Raw genomic sequence first — 26,124 nt, 5'->3', positions numbered from 1 at the left:
CGCCACCAATAGATTTTCAAAAAGGCTTTGTTGAATAAACATGAGCACTGCATGTTTAAAAATCAAAAACCGGCGCGAGTGTATTTCAGAAGGAAACCGACTGTTTTCAGAAAACTTTCAATGTCATTTTCATTTAATCTTGCCTGTAATGCCTGATAAAGCAGCGTTTGTGAGATTAGCGCAGCTTTGTATACAGCCATTACCGGAGAAACCTCTCTCACCCGCTCTTAAAGCGCCTCCTGTTGGGAGAAAATGAATTTGCATATATAATGTATATGGGGGCGGGGGAAACACTGGGTTCTGCTGACTTGTCATTTATGTAAGCTAAGGTCATTTTTGAAGTTTTTCTTTTATATTCGTTTATTTATTTGGTTTTATCTTATTTAAACTTTGTGTAATTTATTTAGGCCTATTTTATTTTATTTTCATTTTTTAAAAACGTTCTAATATAGGCTAGGCAGTAAACGTTCTGTGGTTCTTAGTTGTTTTGGTCCACAGTTTGCCGATATTCAGTTTTTTTCAGCCTATGCATGAATTCATTTTTATAATATAAGTTTTTATTTATCTATTTATTAATATAATTTTTTATTTATTTATTTATTTATTTATTTTGTCCATTCAAGCAATTGACGCCGAACTGCAAATTGCAGAATCGTCGATTTGAAATTTTCCTCACCGCGGCAACCCTAATGCTCACAATGCTGCTTTTACTTGATAAAAAATAAAATAAAAATAAAATTATAATTATAAATAACAGTAAAAAAAATAAGCAACAAAAACATTTTCTCTAATCAGCATATTAGAATGATTTCTGAAGGATCATGTGACACTGAAGACTGGAGTGATGATGCTGAAAATTCAGCTTTGCATCAAAGGAATAAATTACATTTCAAAATATAGTCACATAGAAAATAGTTATTTTAAATTGCAAGAAATATTTCATAATTGTCCGGTTTTTGCTGTATTTGTAATTAAATAAATGCAGTCTTAGTGAACTTAAGACACTTCCTTCAAAAAGGTTAAAAGATTCCAAACTTTTGACATATAGTGTAGGGGAAATAAATACTTATATAGTATTACATAATGCACAGCTAAATTTCTTGTGCTTTTTATCCTTTTTTTGCAGCTCAGTATCTTCTGAGCTCGTTCATTTTAATTGTGTGGAAAAGACCAGCATGAACATTCAGCTAAACATCTACTTTTGTGTTTCACAGAAAAACGGAAAGTCATACAGGTTTGAATCAATGTGAGGCAGAGAAAATGGTGCCCAAATGTTCATTTTTCACTAATGTAGTCCTGATTTAACCTACAGCCTGAAAACACAGTTTCTAAATCCACTGTCAGCCCAACTGTTTTACAGTTCAGACCACCATAAGCTCTCTCTCTCTCTCTCTCTCTCTCTCTCTCTCTCTGCGTGGGTTGAAATAAAAAGATTATAATAATGCTAAAGGAAGCATTGCGATGGTCGGTTGAGATGCCACAGGAACAGAGGATCTCGCCGTGTTTGTTCTGATGAGGGTCTTCAATGCAGCACTCACCGTCTTGTCTCAAATCAACTTTGCTGCTCAAGTTTCTTGTGCATTTGTCTTTTCTCAGCATTATGATAGAGAACTCACAAGCTGAAATGACTAAAGGTGCATTTCCAGAAGGTTATAGGTGATTATGAGTCCAAACATGAGCTCAAATGTAAGGGCAGAGACTCACCTCCGGACAAGGCTCAATGGTGATGGTGATGAAGGGGAGGGAGAGATGACCAGCACATGTCTTCCCTCTCAGCGCAGCTGGGGTCCGTCAGGGAGCAAGAACTGATGTGAGTCCGGAGAGGGGGTCTGCCATGCTGGAAGTTTCTCCGTGTAACACACGTACGGTCAGACGCTGCTCCTGTGATCCTTACACATCCAGCGTGAGAGATTCCACTGAGATCTGCCCCAAAACACACGCGTCTTTACCAGACCAGTGCTCCCCCGCAACTCTCGCTCTCACGCATGCACACACACACACATGCATGCACGCACACACACTCACACACACACTGCCGACGGGATGCAGCGGGGTCCGGCGCTCAGCAATGGCATATGTGCGCATGAGACATCCATCCTGAACCAGCCACTCCAAGAACTGAGAGACCCGAGAGCCAGCGACACACACACTGAGAGAGAGAGAGAGAGAGAGAGAGGGAGGCGGGGTGGAAGACAGCAAAGCAGAGAGAAAGAGAAAGAGGAGGGAAATTGCCCGGAAAATCCAGCTTCAGGTCATGTGATGACCTGCTGATTTACATTGATGTCAGTTCCTTCAATTCCTTTTTATATTATTTTTCATTATTTAAATTATACATTTCAAAAGTTTGTTTATTATACTCATAATACACACACACACATACAGTACATAACAAATGCATTCTATAAATGAGGTCAGACTTTAATATATATCAAAGCTTATTTATCTTGGTATAAAACAGCAGTTCATGCATTTATTTATCATTTGCCACTTTGTGATACTCTGATTGGTCAGTTGTGGCATGGCATTATTTTTGATTCTGATTGGCTGTCAGACCTTCTAAGATGATAATGTTTTAGCAACTGAATGACTGTAAAGTCGTTCCAAGCTTGCATTATAGTTCCACATCACGTCACCACATTATTTCAGTTATTTCAGATAGACTTGCAGCCCGTCGCCACAAAAGAAAAGGTTTTATCAGTCTACTGGGAAACAAAGTTGCTTCCGAGGACAAGCTGGCATTTGAGAAAGTTTATGAAATAGATGGAAAGCTAGAGTTTTGTTTGAGACATTTAAGGGAGATCTCCTCTGCTCACCCTCACGTACTTCCAACCCTGTGTGACATTCTTCTACTGAACACAACAAAACATCTTTTGAAGAATGTAGGGGTTAAAACATCTTTTCACCCCATTTCACAGAAGTCTGTCATACAGGTTAAAAATGACATGAGTAAATGAGTGAATTATGAGTTTTGGGGAGAACTTTCACCTTGGCCAGTTGTAGTAGGGTTCATCTACGCAGCTTTTCTTTCTTCATCTCACATCTTCATTCTCTGTTTGTCTATTTTTTTTCTAATCTGCCCTCATAAGGGCCCCTAGGAGCAAAGTGCTTTCTGCTGACGCGGCACGCATTGATTTCATTGTCCTAGCCGCTAGTAAGGCCACACCACCGCATGGCCTCCTCCAGGGTGACATCTGTCTCCTTTGCATGGTTTTTGTTGAATCAGCATGTAGAGTCGTTATTTTCTTCAGGTTTTTTGGTTCTTTTGCTCTGTTATATGTACGCACACATGCATGTAGAGAGAGACTTTGTGTAACCCCCAGGATTGGTCAGCCCTTATTCCACGGGTTTTGTCCAACCGTCATAACAGAAATCAAACGTGTGAACCGCAGTGTCTAAATTCAGTTCCCCGAACAAACGGCTTTGAACTTCCATCTCCTGAGACACACTCCAGAAACACTCAGAGTTTCATGCTCTCAACACTCTGTTGCGGCTCTATATTATCCATGCAGATGTTGAGACCCTCACAGATTTCAGACTCCTGTCAGGTTTTATGTACCTGCATCTCCTCTTTGTTGAGCTATCAGCATGTAATACTCTCAATTTTTGACTGTGTTTAAATTCAATCTTTTTTTTTTTTTTTTGCAAAATCAGCATAGAAAATGGACACAAGTCAGCAGATTCCATCTGGGTGTGGTGATGAAGTGGTTTAAGTTGAACTTTTATAGAGAACCTAGCAATTTAAGGAACTTCAAGTGTGTTTTACAGACCTGGAAAAGTCAGGAAAGCTCTAAAATATTTAATTAGCTAGATATATTGTTCTTGTGAAAATTAAAACCTGCTTGGAAGTCAGTGATTTGTGATGAATTGTCTGCTCTTTCTCATTAGTTGTTTGAACTGGTTCACAAATTAGTTCAAATGATTCGTTAATGCATTCATGTATTTTCTTTTTCTTTTTTTTAAATTCTTATTCAGTAATAACTAAGAATTGTAAAGGTCATGGGGAAGTCAAGGAGATTCTTTGATTAAAAAGTGAGGGAACCATGGAAAGATTCAGGTTCTTCATTGTTATAGTCACATAAAACTAAAACCATAAAAAAATGTTGCTTGAAATATGTTAACTGAATTAGCATTTTGTGTACATATATATTCAACTTAAACATAGATTTTCATCTAACTGCCAAGGCAAGGTTTCTCATTTTTATTTAGTTTAACTTAACTGATTATATGGGCAAATTAAAAAAAAAAAAACAATGGGACAAATGCCCAAAAAATTACTAAAAGTGTAACCAATTAAAATGAAATATATATATATATATATATATATATATATATATATATATATATATAAAGAAAAATTTAAAAATGCATTGAAAATCATAAATTATCAATAAAAATAATACTTAATTTATAATAAAATTTAATAAATATTGATCACAACTATAATATTTCAGTCATATTTTGAGTCAGAAAATAACACTGGATATATATTCCATCACCCGATTAAGATCTTTAACCCCTGCAATTTCTTGTGCTTATGGTAAGTGTTCTGTAAGATAAAAGCATGTGCTAATGAAATGAGTTTTATAGATCAGTCAATAGTAAGCTAACAGTGGATGAGTGCATCTTGTTTCTGTGATGTAGTAATGACCGTCAGCAGGTCCACTTGAAGACTGCCGAATTGGACGGCTACGTGAGAATCTCTCTCAGCTCACCTGTCATTCACAACCTGCATCCCTGCTGCTTTAATTAGGACCTTAAAACAAGAGCTGCTGAGATCTGTTCTCATGCCAGACATCTTTTCCCTCTCTGTCTGTCTGCACATCTTTCATTCTGCCTTGTGTCTGCACAGTACTAAAAAAAGCACTTTTTAAATTTTCTTTTCTTTTCTTTTAAACAACAGTGCATAAGAACAAAGACTTCCACAGCTTTTCTGATAAAAGCACTAACTTTCTCTGAGCTGTAGCTGTAATCAAGTTGAAATGCTGCCAGTAAGTAAACACATTACACTCCATTATAGCTGACAGTGTGTTGAACTGCTTTATATGTGTGTGTGTGTGTGTGTGTGTGTGTGTGTGTGTGTGTGTGTGTGTGTGGTAATAAACCTAATTAAGCCGAACACCAACTCACACACATGCAAATGTCTGAAGGACTCTGGACCGGGTCTGGCTGAACTTGATGAACTCTCACAAGACGCACAAGAGCTCTCACATGCAGTCTCACAGAGACACAAAGTCTGTTTCCTCGAAAATGAGTCAGTCTGAAAGTTTCTGTAGATACGTGTTACAGTTCCATCTAGATTAAGAGATTTGTTTGGTTGATACAGACAGAAGATGCTGCTGTATAAACAGCAGACGGCCATTATAAATTCAACAGCTCATATTCTTCATTAGCATTTAATTTTTTTCCCTGGAGTCCAGTTATATTTATAGTAATGGTTTCTTTCACCAAAACAGGCATCATTTAGTTGTTCATGACCATTTTCCATCCTTTTCCAATTTATTATATTTATCCAATGAGAATTAGATTTTTAGTAGCAAACCATTAATCTCCAACAGTGCTAATGTGTGAATGTGCCAGTCATATGTTAATGTGCTCATTGTTATGACATCAATACCATTATGATTTCCAAGCCATTTTTGCTGTTCACCCAAAAATGAAAATTTGCTGTTAATTTATCCACTCTCAGGCCGTCCAAGAAGTAGGTGACTTTTTTTCCTTCAGCAGAACAGTGAAAAAGTTTTTAGCTGAAACTGTGGTCCTTGGTGATTCATAAAATACAAGTCAATGACTTACCAGCACTTTGAGAGTCAAAAAAACGTATCGAGGAACACAGAATGAATACCTGTGGCTCCTGAAGACACATTGAGGTCTTATGAAGTGAAACGATCGGGCTCTTCAAGAAACTGAACATTATTTACAACATTATATCCGGGAGAATGAGTTCATTCATCATAGGAGTAGATACGCCTGTATTTTGGCTCATTTTGAGTCTGAGAGATTTTTGATCTTCTAACCTGAATAGATCTGTGCTGTTCGAGCTGCAAACTGTTTCAGATGGTTCAGTCCAATTTGGTGAACTAGTTCATTCAGTTCACTAAAGAGAACCAGTTCAAAAGAATGATTCGTTTGTGAACTAGACATCACTCTGGACCATTTGCCTGAGGTTCTGGATTCCAGGTAATAGTGTTCAGTTTCTTGCACAAACCGATTGTTTCACTTCATAAGACCTTGTTATATTGTCAGGAGCCACAAGTATTAATTTTGTGCTGAAAATCTTCTTTACTGATTTACTGAAGAAAAATAAAGTCACCTACATCTCGGATGGCCTGCAGGGTGATTAAGTTAACAGCAAATTGTCATTTTTGGGTGAACTGTCACTTTAAGTTTGCTGTTGTTCTTGCATCGCTGCATTTCTCCTGCGAGGGGTTTTTCCTGCTGTACGTCACACAGATGCTGCTGCTGCTGCTCCAGATGTTTCCAGGCTCCTTCTGGTGTCTCTACAGGAGCGGCATGTCTTCGATTAAGCGGACAGGGATTCTGTCTTGATTCTGCCTCCATTTGTAACTGACAGAGCCATTATTTCATTAGTGTGATTTAGCTGTAAATGAACACGCTCCAGTGCTGTAATAAAACTGACTCGACCTGAAGCAAGAATACAAACCATTAGATGTGAAAGATGTTCAGCCAGGCGCGCGTCCTTCTTTTTGCCCTGTTATTGCATCTTGAAAACAGTATTCCAAAACTACCCAGACTGGATACTGTTTTTGGATTTAAATTTGCATTGCATTGCTTTTGAAGTGTGCATGCAGTATATACACTTTTTGAGCTGACGCTGCATTGCATTCAAAGTCCAGTTTGGGATTTTCCTTTGTGATATTCAACTTCTGACCATAAAAGCTGCAGCATTAATTGACATGCACTGTTCGCTCTGCTGGTGTTTGATTGACAGCATAGAAGTGCTGCAGCCAAATTGTGGCTGTAAATGATGCATACAATGCCAGTGTTTGTTGCGCAGGTGTGTGATTATCACCAGCAGAGGACATTTATTTGTGTTTTTCCAGCTGTTTCTGCAAACGTTTTCTGCGTGCGATGCAATATTTGAATTGCGTTCAAGTGTGTGTTTGATAGTTTTGTAAGTATCCTGTTTCAGTTTTAAGGTGTCAAGGAATACAAGATTGAAACTTTAAGCAAACTTTTGCAAACTTTTTCTCCATTTAAATGTCGCACAGTGGAGTGTTATTCAGCAAGGATGCAGTAAATCAGAAGTGACAGTAAATACATTTATAATGTTACAAAAGATTTCTATTTCAGATAAATACTTTTAAAGTTTCTGTTCATCAAAAAATTCTGAAAACAAAATGTATCACAGTTTCCACAAAACTATGAAGCAGCACAACTGTTTTCAACATTAATAATAATCAGAAATGTTTCTTGAGCAGCAAATCAACATATTAGAATGATTTCTGAAGGATAGGAGTAATGATTCCGAAAATTCAGCTTCGATTAAATAAATAAAAAATTACATTTTAAATTATATTCGAAAAGAAACCAGTTATTTTAAATTGTAATAATATTTCACAACGTTTTACTATTTTACTTTATTTATCAAATAAATGCAGCTTTATTGAACATATGCAGCTTCTTTCAAAAACATTAAAAATGTCAAACTTTTGAAAACTTTTCTATCACCAGTGAAGTGTGCTCCAGTAGTATGCAAATTTGCATGCAGTCTTGATCAAAGTTGCTTTAATTGGCTTTCTGATTGGCTGTGTAAGGTTTTGGCCACTCCCATTAACTTTTGTTTCTAGAGTTTTAGAGGTGTGTGGGTATGTTATGTGTGCTTGATTATTCGCTGGTGTTGCACAGACTGACCTTGAGGAATCTCTGGAGCTGAAGTCGGGGAAACTCTTGAGCAAGATCTCATTCTTTCTCTCTGACTTTTATTTGATCGACCTCCTTAAGAAAACAGTTTCCATGGCAACAGGCTGAGGAGCACAACGCAGATGACGTGAGAGATGAACCTTAGAGGATGCAGCCTTTGTCTCTGTCTGCTGAGATGAGAGAGAGAGAGGCCTGTCATCAGAACTCAAACCAGCACGTGATCTAAATGAAAAGCCTTCACCATTATTTCATGATGTTCATGTCACAGTCTGAGAGCTGCACATCTGCATACTTTGTTTCATCCATCCATTCACCTGCTTTTTTTCTTTTTTTCCATGCATCCATCCATTCATGCATCCATCTTTTTCTTCCAGTCCTTCCATTTTGTTCTTGTTTCCATTGATCTTATTTTCTTTCCTTTCCTTCATCCATCCATCTGTCTGTTTATTGTTTTTCTTTCCATCATCATCCATCCATTAGTTTTTTTTCTATCATCCATCCATTTATTGTTTTTCTTTCAATCCATCCATCCGTCCATCCATCTGTTGTTTTCTTACCTTCCCCCATCATCCATCGACCCATCCATCCATTTGTTTTTCTATCCATCCATCCATCCATCCATTTATTGTTGTTCTTTCAATTCACCCATCCATTTTTTTCTTTTATCATCCATCCACCAATCTGTTTATTCTTTTTTTTTTACCTTCCATCAGTCCATTGTTCTTTTTTCGTCCATCCATTTTTTTTTTCTTTTCCCCTTTTCTCATTCTTTTTTCTTTTCATCCATCTTTTGTCTATCCATCCATCTATTTTTTTATTTTTTCCTTCCATCTATTAGTTTCTTTCTCTATTTTTTTTTTTTCTCAATTCAATTCAAGTGAGCTTTATTGGCATGACTTGCACAGTATTGCCAAAGAACTGACTTTTCCATGAACAAAGAACAAATTATTATTGTATAATACATCAACAAAACAAGACTAGATCTATGAATCATTAAGTAGATAATTACATGAATACATTTTGTTTAATAAACTGTGTGTGTAGTGTGGAGGTTTTGTCTGGCCTCAGCTCTTGTCCAGCACATCCAGGCTCTTTGACATGTTTCTGAAGAGCAGATCGGGTCTCTGTGTGATCAGGTGATTGAAGGGCTCCGCTGCTGAGAAACTCAATCATGAGTAATACACAGCTGGAATCTGTTATCTTCTAGTAAAAAACTGGATCCTTCTTCAGGAGTAATGGCATGCTTACACATGCTGAATGAGAGAGTTATTATTCCTCACTCAGATCTCCCAGCAGGACACCGTATCTGCGCATCACTCACTTTAGACGTGAACGGCTGCTGGTTTGGACTCATTTGAAGCCAGTCTTTACTGACTCTTTCATTCAGTTTTGACTGTGTGTAGAAGAAACGTTTCTGGCTCTGAACTACTGAATCTCACCTGTCCATCACCCAAATCACTCATGTAATCCTCAATTATTCCTTAAATATTAATATAATAAGAACTGACCTATCGTTTGTCCTTGTCATTTTATCTTCTCTGTTTTTATGTATAAGTGTAAGCTGTCAGTGCTCCTTTGCGGTAGAAGATAACATTATCTTTTCAATATTTCACTCAATAATAACGGTCTTTCTTCAGCACTTTATACCATCATTTTTGGTTGTGAAGTTAATAGTTAGGTGAGTAAATAATATTAGTTATCTTGACCTCACGGCATTGGTATTGTGTTGTGTGTGTGATGCCGCTGTCGTCTGTCATTATGTGTCCTGTTCAAACACAAAGGCTCAGATAGGATGTTCAGTAAACATAAATATTAGCTATCAAACCACATTAGCAGACCGGCGAGGCGCTAATCTCTCACTCCAGGCTTACTGTGTTTACGGTGTCTTTACACAGCTGGGAAAATAAACTTTGTGCCTCTGAAATACTGTAACTTCAGCTGACAAACGTGTTGAAGCATGAATATTTCACAGAAGACCCCAGTTTTACCTCTCCAGTCTTTTCTTCATAAAGTGAGACGGAGAGAGAAAGAAGGGAGCTTGTCATGAACATGAGCTGTGTTGTGTTTCTGCTGAGTTATGTAGGCCAGACCTAATTACCGCTGCAGGAAAGACTTGCAAATGAAACGTGGAATAGCCCCTGTCACACTTTCAAAGTGCAGAGGCTTCGCATGCGGCTGCTTGTGGTTCGCAGTGTTTGCTCATGTGGAATGTGCTGGAAATTTTCTTCCTCCTTTCAGATGGCTGCAAATTAGCAAAGATGAATGAAGTGGCTTTTAAACTAATAAGACTCCTACGCATTGTCGTATTTATTTATTTATTTCTCCCTCAAGTCCACTCACAATTTTATTCAAGGTTTCCTCCATCAAAATTCCATTTTCAATTTTTTTATACCCTCTTTCAGACCCTGTTAATTGTACTGTTTTTACAAGATAGAGAGAGAAAATGGATAATGCATGAAGAAATTTAAAATGTCTTGTTGTAATAGTAATGAAAATAATTTTTAAAAACTGCTGCATGCATTAAATTGTACTTTACAAATGTTCTTTACCATTTATTTTATACATTTCATTTATTTAAAAAAAAAATCAATAATGCCAATTAGAAATTAATGATAATGTGCTTAATTTATGGATTTATATCAGCTTTTTAGAAATATATATTCAAATAGAAAATAGTTATTTAAAATTAATATTTTACAATATTACTTTTTAATATATCTTTTAGATTTTAGACATAAAACATTTAAGAGATTAAAAACAAAAATCGTAATGTTTGCAAACTTTTGACGATTACTGTAAGTTTTACAGTTCTAAATATTTAAGTTGCATGTGAATGACACTTTAATAGTTTTTTTTTTGTTTGTTTGTTTGTTCGTTTTTTTTGAAGTGACAAAATCTTTCCTCAGCGATAATGATTCAATTATTTAAAGAATAATTTATTTATGCCTTTGCTTATTGCTTATTTTCAGGTTTTGTATTATAAGAGGTTTTATACTATAAGTTATGCATAAGTTATTAACTTACTCTCTTACTTACCTATCTTTACCGTTACATAAATGACATTTGAATAGTTTCCTCAGCAGGTAATGTGACATTTTCTAATAGGCTGCACAGATTTGATCCCCACTGCTTGTTCGAGGTGTTTTACTGCCTTTTTGTTGTGTTTTGAATCTTAAATGAGTTTCCCCCCTCCGTTTCATTTCTTAGCAATTGATTTCTGGTTAATTGCATGTTATATTGGTCCCAATTCCCTCATGTGGGAAGTGGAAGTATCATTAGATTCCTTTAGTGTGTCTCTGACTGCTGTAATCAGATTGGAGAAATATTGATGTCAAACACTCGGTGCTTGCCACATTACTTTCTGTCAGAAGAGCTGTTAATGAAAAAATAATCAGTGTTTGACTGACAGGTGCTCGAGGTGTTCTGCTGTCACTGATCAGCTGTCTATCTGTCTGTCTGTCTCTGCAGGGCAGTTTTGTGGCATGTATGACCGGCACTCTGCGGCAGATGGACGACTATCACTACACACACCTCATCAGCACCTTTGGGAAGATGCGCACAGATGTGGTGGTGAGTTTCCATTCAACGCCAAGAAAAACTTCCCGAGGAACTCTTTACACCCACATGTAAACATTTTTAGACAGACATTAATGTGCCATTAACCTGTGAACCAGTTTTATAGCTGGACAAAAAGACACATGTGGGTCAAAGACAAGACATCCCATTTTGGTGTCCAAATCAAATTCATTTACAAAAGTGTTTTATGTACACAGAATCAAATATTACATGCAACTAAAGTGTCTACTTTAATGTTTCAAATAACTTTTGTAAAAACACAATGTCGAAATATGGGTGTATTAATGTGTCAACGTCATTCAGCGTAACACATTTATGTAAAAATGAAACGACGTACTTATTCTGACCTGCACTTATCAACATATATGAATGAAAAATATAAATATTAAATATATTTATATTTAAAATGATTAAAAACTTCTTGCTGAAAAATGGGTAAAATGTAGTAGGTGCGGAAAAGATTAAAGATTCAAATTACAATTAATTAGTATTTTGGTGCTGCACTGTGATCCATAAATAATCACATCTAATGATTCTTGTTGTAAATATGCCTTATAAGATTTTTTGGTATATGAACTACTGTTACACTGAATGATGTTTTTTGGTGGGTGTCTTCTGTAAATCATGGTAAAGAAGTTATTCTTTTTTCTTAGGAGAAAATAAAGTTGTAAAGGACACATTATAATGTACAAAAAAGCAACATTCAGTGCAATATTAATAATGTTTAATAATGTTTATGATCATAAAATCAATTAAAATTGTATAAATACATTTAATGTTTGTTACATATTTCTGCACGTTGTCGTCATGTCTGGTTCATCCCAAACTTTGTGACTCTTCTTTAGGATTTCCTCATGGAGACGTTTATCATGTTTAAGGATCTCATTGGGAAGAACGTGTATCCTGCCGACTGGGTCATAATGAACATGATGCAGAATAAGTAAGTACAGTAGAACTAGTGTTCCCTATAATGCTGTGTTTCTATTGGTCAGATCCTTTCATGGCCAGAGCAGAAAGCAGTCTGTGTGATGTTGTTCTGCCAGTAAAATGGGTTGCCGGTGAGGTTTGATGTTGACTTAAATCAACTAGTTGAAATGCTGTTCATTCATTTAGCAAGTTTTTTCCTCACTTAGTTGAGTTGATTTTCTGTTTTTGGTTTTGCTCTGGAGCAACATCAGAAATGTGCAGTCGTGTAGAGGGAGCATCGCTTACATTAACTCTCTCTCCCTTCAACACATGCTGCTGTTGCTTAGAAACAGCAGTCAGAAATGGCCAAGAATGTGTTTGCGAATATTTTTTTTTTTCCCCCATCAGTGTAACATCAGTTAGTGTGTGTGTCGGGCGTGTAGTGTTTCCTTGTGCACCTGCGTGAATTCGCTCTGTTCTCGCTCTATCAGAAGTGTGGCGGCTGCTGAAATGAAAGCCATGAATTATGAATCTCTCTCTCTGTGTGTGTGTGTGTCTCTTGTTGTGTTTTGTTTTATTCATGCCTCTCTTCTCAACTCCTCCGCCAAACCGCGTCCAGCGTGACTGTGAAGATGAAAGTTTAGCGTTCTTTCACAGCCAGCAGGAAGTCAGACCTGAGTTTCCTGAAGCAAGCGTTTACTCGTTTCACAGCGTAATTGTCATTTTTATGATGATGCAGGAACAGTGCTGGGTAGTTACTGAGTACATGTAATCTGGATTGCATAATCAGATTCCAAATATTAAGTACGTGTTCGTGCTGATCTTCAGATGCATGAAGGTGATGAGAAGTTCTGATGATCTTCTGTAAAGTTCGGAGTTATTTTCCCATCTATCTGTGCCAGTATTGTAGACATACTGGATGATACATTATGATTCTGGCTTCTCCGTGTGACTAACACATTCCTGAAGTATTCCTCTGCTGTGGAGCAGTACTGCTGGGATTGTGTTGGATTTGTGTTTCGGATTTGATTGGCACAGAGGTCGGGGTCAGGCTTTCGTATTGGAATTCATATAGTCTCGCAGCAGCCACCTGCGTGCCGGAGCACTGATGGAAGACCCTCCACCCACAGGTGTGGGAAAGTGGAGTCAACAGGTGCATGAGACCGCGGGAAAACAATGTGCAGTCACCCTCTCTGTAACGCACTCAGTGGGCGTCACTGATGGAGGCGGGTAAGTGGTCACTGGCTCCATGTGACACAGCAACTCCATTCACAGGTGAAAATCATCTCATTTCATGATTTAACTTAAATAATATTTTAAAAAATCAAGATTAGAATAGTTCATGTCATACACTAAGCAGTATTATTTATTAAATATATTTTTCATTTTTCATAAAATAATTAAATTGTTAAATTGTTTTTTAATTAAATTAAGTTTGAATTAAAATTTAATTAAGTACTAGTTTGATTTAAAATTAACTTCAATTAACTAATATTTTTACATTTTAAATATAATTCTTTTTGTATTACCCTGAGCAGTAGTTCATTACAGAGCCTTAAATTGCCTGCCTTTTAACACCGACAGAATTTAATTTAATTTAATTTAATTTAATTTAATTTAATTTAATTTAATTTAATTTAATTTAATTTAATTTAATTTAATTTAATTTGTAATTTTATTAAATGATTATAATACATTTTATGTTAGATTAAATAATAGATTCAATACTTGTTTAATTTAAATTACGTTCAGTTAATATTTAAAAAAAATAGAATACTGTTCTTATTTGTCTACAAAGCCTTAAATTGACTGCCCTTTCACGCGGAGAGCAATGAGACACAGTAACTTGATTCACAGGTGAAAATCAGATTTTTTTGTATAAAATAATTACATGAAATTCCAATACATTTTATAAATAAATCTATATTAGAAATAAATTTTAAATTTAATCAACTAATTTTTTAAAATGTCGAATATTATTGTTCATCATACCCTGAGTGATATTTGTCTACAAAATCTTATATCTATGCTATAACTGATTTATTCTTGGTGTTTGGATATTAAATGGCATGTACAAAAAAAGAAAAGAAAAGACACCGTGAAATTGGCTCAAAAATATGGCTCTTACAGTGAATGTTCACAGGCTATATGTGCGGGTTCAGGGGATTCTTTTCGTTTTGTTGTAGCATCTTGTCGTGGTGTACATACATGCTCGTAATGAACAGGCCGGGGAATCAGTCTAATGCACCAGAAATAGTCTTTCTATTGCTTCCCGAAGGTGATTAACACTTCAGTCACATTCATCACAGAATGCAGTTGATGTGGAATGAAGACACCTGCACTCAGAGATTTCTCATGATGTGCATGTGTTTGTGTTTATCCAGGTGAATTAACAATCTTGTTAATAAAGTGGCTGGATGTGTTAGAGAAGAGTCCCATTATTACAGGTGTGATACTGACAACTGTGTGAAATGACAAAATTGACCAGTCACATTGTTAAAGGATTTCAGATTAATGGTGCAAATATGGATGTGGTTTTCGAGCGTTTGTCAACATTGCTTTGTTCATGTACATGTAGTGTATAATCAGTTTTCCATATATCTTTACTTCTATGCATAGTCATTTTTTGTGCCGTCTTCACACATCACAAGCTCTCTCGTTTCCCGTCTGGATTAACTATGCCAATGCTGAATTAATTTTTAAATCAGTTAACATTTGAGCTGCAATCTTTGATATGTGTTTGAGCTTTGTTTCAGAAAAGTGTCTCAAGTTTTAAACATATTTTTATCCCAAAACCTGTCATTTCTCCAACACGTCTCTTGTTAGGAATGAACTGCACCTGCTGATAGTGTTGTTTTAGCACCCAGTTAATTATAGTCGTTATGCAAATCAGGTAATGCCACAGTCACACCCATAAAATTCACATGATATTCATAGAAATGTAGTGTGTGTGTGTGTGTGTGTGTGTGTGTGTGTGTTTGCTTATTTATTATTTATTTAGAATACACTACCTTTCAAAAGTTTGAAGTCGGTTCTGAAAGAGTCCCTAATGCTCTGCATGCATTTATTTGATCAAAAATACAGTAATAATTTGGAATATTATTGCTATTTTTGCCTTTTGTAATGTATTTTATTCCTGTAATGGCAAGGCTAAATTTTCAGCAGCCAACTTAATCCCACATTAATGCATGCTTGCTGTATATATACTAAAGCACACACATACAGTAAATGAAAATATATATAAATGCCTCCTTGCTAAATAAAAGAATAAGAATAAAATATTTTAAATTATAATATAAAATAATGAAATTTTTTAGTTGTATGTTATGTAATAATATAATTGTGCATAATTTAACTTATATTTTATAAATTTATTTTGTTTGAATTTGGACTACATTATGTATATAAGACGCAGAGTTTTGTGCAGTAAAGTGTGCTAAAGTGTTTTTTTTTTTTTTTTTTTTTTTTTTTTGTAATTCGCTCTATATGTGTTTCCCTCGTGGTGAGAGAAAGAAACATTGTAGCTCAGTATAGTTTTGTATTTTTATTTTTTTTTAGTTTTGTAACTCACTAGATGAAATCTCGTTCTCTGGGGAGCTGCTTGCGTTGTAAACTGCAGTTTTTATGTGTGGTTTTGGTGTAAAAGTTAGCAATACATTATTAAGAGCACGTCTCTGCCCTGCATAAAGTCTCATAAAGTTTTTGATTTTTCCCTCCAGAGATTGGCTTTTGTGATGTCAGCATTTCATCTGCTTATAAAATGGATGGGCTGCTTCTCCTCGTGCTGCCGGAGGACATCGTGTCTCTCTGATAGTAGCTGATTCTCGCTCTTGTTTCTCAGTCTCTCGGTGTAGTTTGGTGAGCGTGACCTTTCTCAGGCTGAGAGCTGCTCTCCATTCAGCCAGTGTGACTCAATTTGCACATGATGACATTTGTTGCTCGCTCGCTGCTTGCTGTTGTTGCAGGCCTCTTGTGATTCAGAATGAACTTTATAAAAAAAAAAAAAAAAAGGCACAAAAGAAACAAAGAAAGAATGCAAAAGGTCCCTTGAGATGCTCCGTTCTCTGCGTGATTCAGGGTTGACCGGTTTGAATGAGATATTCTTTGAAATGCCCCAGTTGTAAAATCAATAAACGGATTTGTCACAGATTGAAGTAGTTTTATTGCAATACAGTAGATGTGTCTTGTAATGAACCCTTGTCTTCATTTATTTTAGTATTATTTATTTAATGTATTATTGTAGTTTTTTAGTATTTTGAATTAGATTTTATTTGTATATTTTGTTTTCATTTTAGATTTTATGTTTTTGTCATTTTTATTTATTTTTTATGCCTTTTTAATCAGTTTTTAGTTATTTTAGTACTAGGAATAAAATAAGTTTAAGGGCTTCTTATATTTTGTTTATCAAGTAATGCTATATAAATCATTTTATTTATTTACTTATTTTTGATATGATAATAACCCTAGTATTTTCACACTACAGCTTGTGATGTAGTCACTTTCTTGAGGTTTGTTTGGTCAATGTTTTCCTAACCTCTGCTACTTTTTTTTTTTCTTATCATTGCTTTTGATCTTTTCTTTTTGTTTTAGTCTAGACCAACTCTGAATCACAAACAGAAAAACACTGGCAAAAACGTTTTTGTTTATCACATATTTTATTTCTGTTCTTTTAATAAGAATATATATATATTAAAACTTTTTATTTTTAATTTTCAGTGAGAAGCATGCAGAGCACACAGCTCTAGTTACTCTAAAATGAGAAGTGTTTATTGATGAGCTAAAAAGCAGAAGAGGAGTGTTTCATTGACCTCGTGATCCTGATCATCAGTTTCCCCCAGTCTCATTAATGTTTACAGGCACATCACTAAAACTGGCCTTGCCAGCATGACCTCAGTGTCATTGTTTCTCTCTCTCTCTCTCTCTCTCTCTCTCTCTCTCTCTCTCTCTCTCTCTCTCTCTCTCTCTCTCTCTCTCTCTCTCTCTCTCCCTCTCTCTGTGTTTACGCATTAGAAAGAAGAGTTTTTCCTGAGCAGTGAAAGCCCTGCACAACTTCCAAATGGACAAATGTAGAATTATTTCATTTTCACACAAAATGACAGCAGAATCAGATGAACATGCAGAGCTGATGCATTTCTGAGTGCATTGATGCGTATGTAGCTGGAAGCGTCTGCATTCACATACAGTACACAGAATATGTTTCCAGCGCTCTCTCTCATGCTTGAGTAAGTGTTGCTTGTATTTTGTTGTGGCGTTTATCTTCTGTGTGGTCCGGTGCTGAAGTTATTCACTTGTAGTGATTGAAAAGCTCTGAGGTGCAATGGCTGAGATGCCAATCTTAATATGAGTCGGAGAGCTCTGGCAGTGTGAAGTGCTTCTCCATCAGCCGGGCCCAACACCTCCAAACCAGCTCACACCTTTGACATCTCCAGCTGTGGATCACATTAACCCTTCAGGTCTCTCAGATTGTCTCAGGCTCACTTATTTGGCATCCTCACATATCAAAACATCGGCGGTATTAAAAAGCCCCTCTAATCTCACCGGGTCTTGTTTTGTTTTTTCAAAGCTCTGATGGTTATCAGCTGTAATCTGTGTTCCTCCTCTGTGTGATTCTTAATCTTTCCCTGAAACACCTCCATCAGCTCTCTGGCTTTGAGACTTATTATTCTCAAATGTACTCTTCCAAATGACAGTCAGAATTGCTTCTGGTGAGTAAATAGGCTAAAACTTACAGTTACTCACCTATTGACCAGCCTTTTTTCATATTTGTCCATGCAGAACTAGCCCCCACAGGACTAGGGTGTTTTGAGTGTTGCTATGCAGTTGCTGTGATGCTTTTAGTGTTTTTATAGAGTGCTATGTGGTTGCTAAGGTGTTTTTAGTGTTGCATTTTTTAGAAGGTTTGTAGTTTGGAGTGTTTTAGAATGTTGCTAGTGTGTTTTGTGTGTATTTAGAGTGTTGCTATGCAGTCACTAAGGTGTTTTACATGTTTAGTTTTTGATTGTGCTTTGAGTGTTTTAGAGAGTTCCTATGCAGTTGCTAAGGTGTTTCAGGTTTTTAGAGGAGTTTGTGTTGCTATGCAGTTGTTAAGGTGTTTCGAGTGTTTAGTGTGTATCTAGGGTGTTTTACGATGTTGCTATGCAGTTGTTAAGGTGTTTAAAGTGTTTAGTGTGTTTCTAGGGTGTTTTACAGTGTTGCTATGCAGTTGTTAAGGTGTTTCAAGTTTTTAGGGTGTTTTACACTGTTGCTATGCAGTTGCTAGGGTTTTTTGAGTTTTAGAGTGTTTCTATTTAGTTGCTAAGTTGTTTTGTTTGGTTTTGAGTGCTTTAGTGTGTTGCTAGGGTGTTGCCAGAGTGTTTATGTGTTTGTAGAGTGTTTCGATGCAGTTGAGTGTTTTTACAGCTGCTATAGAGTTTCTAAAGTGTTGCTATGTCGTTGCTAGGGTGTGTAGTTTATTATTAAAAAAAAAAAATGTCTCAGGCCTCAAGCTTTCTATTGTGTTCCGCTACACTTTTTCAGTCTGTTGACTTTTTAGAGTATCAATGTTAACATCGCACACACATGCTAGCATCAAACTGTTGAAGTCAGTTGCTGAATGCATGATGTCAGTTCTGAATCTGTTAGCATGCTCTCTATGTAGGTAGTTGACATCAGGCAGCTCAGTATTGGAGTAGAGTCTGTGAATCTGTGGACAGTAGTGTGTGTAGACTGTAGTACGCCAGCGATAGTAAACCAACAGCTGGACAGATCAGCTCCACTCACAGCAGCACTCGCTCAGTCTCTCTCTGCAATGCAGCATCTGAACTATAACATCACTTATGCTCTTTTCTGTCAACCAATGGATTGCTGATCTACTTTGCAGTGCTATAAAAGATCACTGGACATGTATGAATATTCATACAGAAATAGTCTCAGTAGGTTTGCTTGTAAAGTAAAGGCCAAATTCACTAAAGAAATTACATTTTCTTCAGCTTTAGATGCCTAGGAATGACCAAAATGGTTGTAATTAATTACATTTATGAATGACTGTCACATGGAACTGATCAATTTAGAATTTGAGCTCTGATAATTATGTAGGGAATATTAATGAGCATATTAATATTAGTCAGCCTGTAATCCTATAATGCACTCGTGAATTGAAAAAGAAACAATCCATTCATGTTTTGTAATTTTATTTGCCCTTATTCACGTTTTTTTAGTTCTGGGAAAACTGTTCCAAACGGCTGCAGTTCACTCCAAACACACAATCACGTGCTTGAGTACTTTTTTCATTTTCCTAACCTGAAGAGAATACCATCATTTTTACATTTTACATGAGTATCAAATTTCATATGCATTAAAGAACAATATGAAATTAATTTTAAAAGCTTTTTCTCTCTAGTTTAACCACTCAAACTGTGTTAGGTTCATGGTGAAATAGCATGCACCATTTCTTTCTTCTTTTTTCCCCCTCAATAATGCACCCATGATGACCGCATACAAGCACTTGATAATAATACATTTCATATTATCCTGAAGCTCATATGCAACAGTAATCATTAGCTCTAAGGGTTTTTTTTTTTTTTTCTGTTCTCTCTACATTGATCAATCTACACTAGTCAACATTTGAAGTGGATCAAATGCTTTCATCAAAGTTGTCCTAAAAACCAAAACCAAAATGTGTTCTTGTCTTAGGACAACTTTGATGAACTTTTTTGATCCACTACAAATGTTGACTGCTATAGAAGTAGTTTCTGCTGCATTTATTTAATCAAAAATACTGGAACAACGGTCTTCAGTGTCACATGATCCTTCAGAAATCATTCTCATGTGCTGATTTGCTGCTCAAGTAACATGGTTATTATCAATTTCTTATTAGAATATTGCTTTGTTTGCTTAGCCACATGCTAATGTTTTTTCACAGTGTCATGTGTTGGGTTGGTTTTGCTGGACTCCACAGTGTACGCAGAATTAGCTGCAACTCCTGGGTAAATTAAAAGGTGCGGCAGATTTAATTATGAGCTGTACTTCAATTTTCAGGATAATTACATGGCGACTTTGTCTTGATGACAGGTCGGTATGCGTGATGGAGTCTCAGCGCTCGTTCCTTTAAGCCCAATTACCCATAATCCAGAGCTTCTCCTCCAGAGACGTTGTGTAAGGTCTCAGTCAGAGAAGTTCAGCACAGTATCAAACACATGCAGACAAGTCAGACTGTACCTTGTGTGAAGAAAATGTTTCTTGGGTCGAATTTAGGGCTGTCCAGGTAAAAGCAATAATTACGCATTTAAAGCAGGTTCTATTTTTGATCCAAAGAACCACCTGTACTTCAAGCCAGGGTTGCCAGATCTGTGGTTTTCCCTGCAGCAATCTTCATTTGTAGCACATTTCCTATCCAATTATCACAAAGAGCTTTGTCCTTTGTTACTTCTGATCAAATCGGATCAATTTATCACCAAGTTCAAAAAATAAATGCCGTTTTGGCACTCTTAAATGTGGCATGAGAGATCGCTTCAGTTCAAGCGGCAGCGCAGAGCGAGTCTCTTCCGCTTTAATACGAGTCATTGCTCAAAATAAACAAGAATGAACATCAGAAGGTATGTTGAAAGATGAGCTTTACAAAGCGGTGTGCTCTGATTGGCCTGCTATCCAGTGCGTTGGTTGTTTACTGATCTAAATGAAAAGAGTTTAACACTTTGAGTTATTAGTAAATGTAATGCTTTGCAGTGTCTGGTGTTGTTTAGTTTTACTCACTTTTACCGCTAGTCACATTTTGCCCTTCTGGGCTGCTATATTTGCTCAGCTGCTTTCAGATACATTCAGTGATGCTATCAAAGTTCAAGTTTGTAGCATTTTTGTGAGTGTTGGACCTCTGTCTGGGATTGGTGACCTCAGAAATGCATATGATGGCTCTGTCGTTCAGGTAAAGGTCGAGTTATTTCCATCATACGCCGTTTGGTCTTTGTTGTCATTTAGTGCTTTATTTTATGTGGTATTTCAGAGTGAGAGGGAGCACCTCGGGTCTCAGGGCTTGAAACCAGATGTTGGGAATTCATTTAGAGAGCTTTTTCAGCTGAGTCACTAAAGGTTAAAGAAGGAAGTCACCCTTAAAGAAAGATGGAAATACTCTGTGCTGCTGTGTGATTCTCAGCGGTCAGTTTAATTCTAGCAGCAGGTTTGATATGAAGAGCTGGCACTGATATCAGATGAGTGTGGGGTGTTGATTATTTCATGTTTGCTCTTACTTATTTAACGCTTCTCTGAAGTACTAGTGCAGATTCCGGTTTAATTATTTCCCAGGGTTGCATTGCTAGATGGCATTTTGAATTTCTGCGCGTGACTTTCGCAGTCTTCTCTGATTTTCTTTTTTCTTTTATTTAGATTTAGATCAAAGTTGGGTTTTCTCTATTTTTGAGCTTAAAGAAATAGACCCTTGTAATGAAAATTCATTCATTATATACTCACCTTTAAAGATTAGTTTGAATAATGTTCAGAAAATAGGACTTTAATTTTATCCAATTTATACTGTGAAATAGCATAAATATAAATATAATTTACACTGTGAAAAATTATAAATGTTTAATATATTTAAAATACTTTTTATAATAGAAGTTTTTTGAACTCACTATAGTACTGTAGTGATAGATAGATAGATAGATAGATAGATAGATGATAGATAGATAGATGATAGATAGATAGATAGATAGATAGATAGATAGATAGATAGATAGATACCAATTATACATTGGTTTTGTACTTAATGTAGTACTGTGGTGTTAGATGTATTTAAATATTTGATTAGTATTATTAATGTATAATATTATTTGTAGAATATTTGTGTAAGAATTTTTATATTCTATTATTACATTGTTGTTATTATGTTATTGTTACATTGTTTTTTTTTTTTTTACTAGTATCATTTTTGTACTATAGTATTGTAGTGTTAGATTTATTTATTTTACTTTTTTACATAATTACATGCAAGTATCCCTAAGCCTAACCCTAACCATATAGTAAGTACATGTAGTTAATTAATATTTTCCAGTAGTTAAATGTATAATTACACTGTAACAAGGGCACCATAAAATAAAGTGTAACCCTTTTTTTCTTTCATTGGAGCCCAGTTTGAAAACCCCTGGTCTAAACAGCTAGTTAACTAGTCGATCTTAAGCACCTAATCAGGTTTAGGTTGACCAGCCTGGCCATCTTTATGAATGATGATTGAACGGTAGCATGTGACATTTGCAGTGGATTCTATCAGTCAGATGATGAATTCTGAGGGGGATCTTTCCTTTATGCTTGAAAAATAATTATTAATCAGATCACAAAAGCTAAATTGCAGTGATATTATTTGATGAATCGGTCTGGCAGTGGAGGTTTGACCTTGTTTTATCTTTAAGCTCAAAATTGAGCCGGAGTCTATTTATGCTAGCATGTTAATGGATGCTGATGGCTATCGCGGCTGCTTTCTGAACTCAATTAGCAGCGTGATTGTGTGATAAACTCTCATTAGCATTAAAAGCTAGATGAGCGTGCAGATCATCCAGCATGAGTGTGCAGATTTCCAGATAGCATCATGCTACGGATAAATGAAGGCTGAGAAATGCATAATTTTAGTCGTTAATCAGACAGAATGAGCTTATTCGTATGATGATGATAAATTCGTCATGATTGACTTAGAATACTGTGGCGTGATGAGGTTTCCAAAAGCTTAAATTGAGCAGAAGTTCAGAACGATCTGTTAGAGCTCTTTAGGATTCAGAATCGCACAGGCAGCTTGTATTATTTATATTTTTCCATCGCTCAGATCTGAACGTCTTTGTGTGCCGTTTTCAATTCAGGACTGAGAATGAGAGAAAATAGCACCCTATGTAGTGTGCAAGGTGCTGTGGATCAGTGTGGATGTGTGAGGGGAACGGCGCTCCGCTCTGGCTCTCTAATGGGTTTACTGTAATCACTTTAGGAAGGGTTTTATCCCGTGTGTCGTTCTGACCCATCTATCCCGCACACCCACGCCACCGCTGACACCACACGCTCATTTAACACTGATCAGGGACCATTTAGCAAGTGTTTTTTTTTTTTTTTTTTTTTTTTTAAAACACTTTTTTTAAGCTTTAGAGAGCTTGCTGGAAACCAGCAGTGTATGAACTAGTGTGACCATATTAAACTTCTCCAGCTTCACTCATTATTATTATTTTTTAATGTTGCAGTGGCATAGTACATAGTATAGCGTTGAGTTTTTGGTTTGGTTTTGGAGTTTGTCTTATGTTTTTTTTTTTTTTTTTTTTTTTGCATTCAACTACTTTTTCACAGCATGCAACATCAAATTCTTAAAATATAATTTTATATACAGTGAATATAACTATATTTTATATAAAGTTAATATAAATATAATTATATATATATATAATATAATAATTTAATCAAATATTTTTGCTTGAAGACTTGTTTAATGCAATATGCCAGTAATAATAAAGGTCAAATTTGATTTCGTTTATGGCATGAAATTTATGTCATTTTAGTCAGTGGTGGTTATAAACACATACTGAATAATAGCAAAAGTCACATTTGATTTAATATCATCTAGTTCGGATTCATTTGAAGCAGTAAGCCTCACTGCAGTATTTCATGTATTTTATTTTATTATTTATTGTTTTGCTTTATTTTACATATTTTTATTTAAGATTTCTCTCTTTATTACTTGTTTTTTTTAAATTATTTGTATTTTATGATTCATCAATCCATCCAGCCGTCCAGGATTCATATAAATTTTGAAAAGTGTGTGAAAAATAAAAACCTACCTTAACTGTTGTTTATTGTTTTAATGATACAGCAATATGATGAAAATATCAGTAGGTGATTAACAGTTAACATTCATAATCAAGACAGTTTTTTTTACCAAGTGTTGTAGTTAGTCTAAGGTTTTTAAAGGCTTTTATGATTCATAGTAACATAGCAGTATGAAACATTATAGTATATGTGTTTATTGCCCTCTTACAGTATCTTTGAAATCAGCTCAACCAATCAGTTTGTCTGTCTGTGGTAGTCATGTGGGAAATATTGGCTGTTCCTGTACTTCCCATGATGCATTGTGTTGGTCCTTACTACGGCCGTCCCCAGGGATTTTGTGCAGTAAACACTGTGTTTCTCTGTAATATTTCCTCTGGAGAACGTCTTTCCTCAGCACCGAGCCGGTGCGTGAGTTTCCTGCAGGCCATCAGGTAGACCCCGTGTGTCTCTGAGGACAGCAGCAGACTTCAGCATCAGCAGCTCTTCCGTGGATCATCGTGCCACGTGTTCACTGCAGCAGAAAATTGCCTGAGATGAGGAGAGTAAAAACTGGGAATTTAAGAAACTGAGAATTTGCTCTCCTGGAGGGATGAGGAGCAGCAGGTGAAACGCTGATGTTAAACGTAAAGAAACACTCTCCGTTCTGTCTGCATTCACCATTTCCTACTAACAGCACCAGTAAGTGCTGTTTGCTAATGCTTATTCTTATTTTATTTTACTATTATTTATTTATGTATTCATTTATTTTTTGCTATGATGATGTTTTTTTTTTTTTTTTTTTTTTTTTTTTTTAATTAGGCTTTATTTAGTATTGGTTTATTTTGATAATTTGTTTTATTTTATTTTTGAAATTGTTTTATTTAGAAATATTATTATTTTTTTAATTTTTGTTTATATACTGTGTGTGTGTGTGTGTGTGTGTGTGTATATATATATATATATATTTATTATTAATTAGGGGCCAAGCCCGAAGGGCTGTAGCCCCTATTGTATCTGTATGTTTTCTTTATTATTATTATTATTCTTCTTCTCTTCTATGGGGGGTCTATGGCAGCCCTATGAAGGGAACATGGGAAAATGATGAAATTTGGCACACTTCTAGAGATGCCCATGATTAGTGATCTGACCAACTTTGGGGTCTCTAGGCCCAACTCTATAGCGCCACCAGCAGTCCAAAATTTCAACATTCAAATGTTAATTACTCTTGAACCCCTAATTCTATGAAAATTTAACTTATTACACCTGATCACTCTCTTCATGGACATTTTACTCAATACATTACATTAAGTCTCCGCCCATTACAGTAGCGGCCATTTTGAAAAGTACAGTATTCAGTCTATTCGCTACTCCTTCTTCAAAATTGGTCGAATCCTTCTGAAAATTGGCTGAGATGATCTTGGGACTTTAACTGCACAGAAATGACTGAACAGATTTTTGATATTCATCTTTGTTCAAAAGTTATGAAATTGTGAATGTAATGAGGTCGACCCAAAATCGGTTCAGAGGCTGTAACCCGGCCAAACTTTGATCAATCAAAACCAATCTTGGTACAGTTCATCAACACCATGATCTGAGGGTCCATGCCAAAGTTGGGAACAGCGCCACCTATGGGTGTTGAGATACCAAAAATGCAATTTCTTGCTTATAACTTCTGACCAATTAATCAGAAAATGATGATCTTGGTGTCTATGGATTCTTTGGGTCATTCCGAATCTGTGGATGTCAATTTTGTCAAGACCACCTGGACCACCTGTCCGCCATTTTGAAATTTGTCATAAATTGCAATATCTTTTGATCTACTGGACAAATCTGCACAAAAATCGGTAGGCGTCATCAACACCATGTGCCGGAGGTACCCCGGAAGTGTGAAGACAGCGCCACCTAGTGTTCAAGAGATATAACGATTCTTGCAAAACCCCTCATAACTTTCGAAATCGTTGATCGATTTTTGAAATTTTTATGTCTTTTCGCTCCTTGGGTTCTGCAGAATCTGAT

At 36.0% G+C, this 26,124-nt stretch overlaps 2 protein-coding genes across 2 annotated transcripts in view; one reads left to right on the top strand and one right to left on the bottom strand.

Annotated features, from left to right (window-relative positions):
- LOC109070568 (inhibitory synaptic factor 2A-like) overlaps window positions 1-2,125 on the bottom strand; it is a 43,212-nt gene extending 41,087 nt beyond the window's left edge. The window contains exon 1 of the mRNA XM_042735996.1: window positions 1,705-2,125. The gene's annotated coding sequence lies outside the window, so the exon portion shown is untranslated. The remainder of the gene's footprint in view (window positions 1-1,704) is intronic.
- dock1 (dedicator of cytokinesis 1) overlaps window positions 1-26,124 on the top strand; it is a 238,154-nt gene that overhangs the window by 143,598 nt on the left and 68,432 nt on the right. The window contains exons 28-29 of the mRNA XM_042735997.1: window positions 11,350-11,451; window positions 12,303-12,397. Coding sequence (XP_042591931.1) covers window positions 11,350-11,451; window positions 12,303-12,397 — 197 coding nt within the window. The remainder of the gene's footprint in view (window positions 1-11,349; window positions 11,452-12,302; window positions 12,398-26,124) is intronic.

The sequence above is a fragment of the Cyprinus carpio genome, chromosome B12, assembly GCF_018340385.1.
Source record: "Cyprinus carpio isolate SPL01 chromosome B12, ASM1834038v1, whole genome shotgun sequence".
NCBI lineage: Eukaryota > Metazoa > Chordata > Actinopteri > Cypriniformes > Cyprinidae > Cyprinus > Cyprinus carpio.
This window is presented reverse-complemented; position numbering and strand designations above follow the sequence as displayed.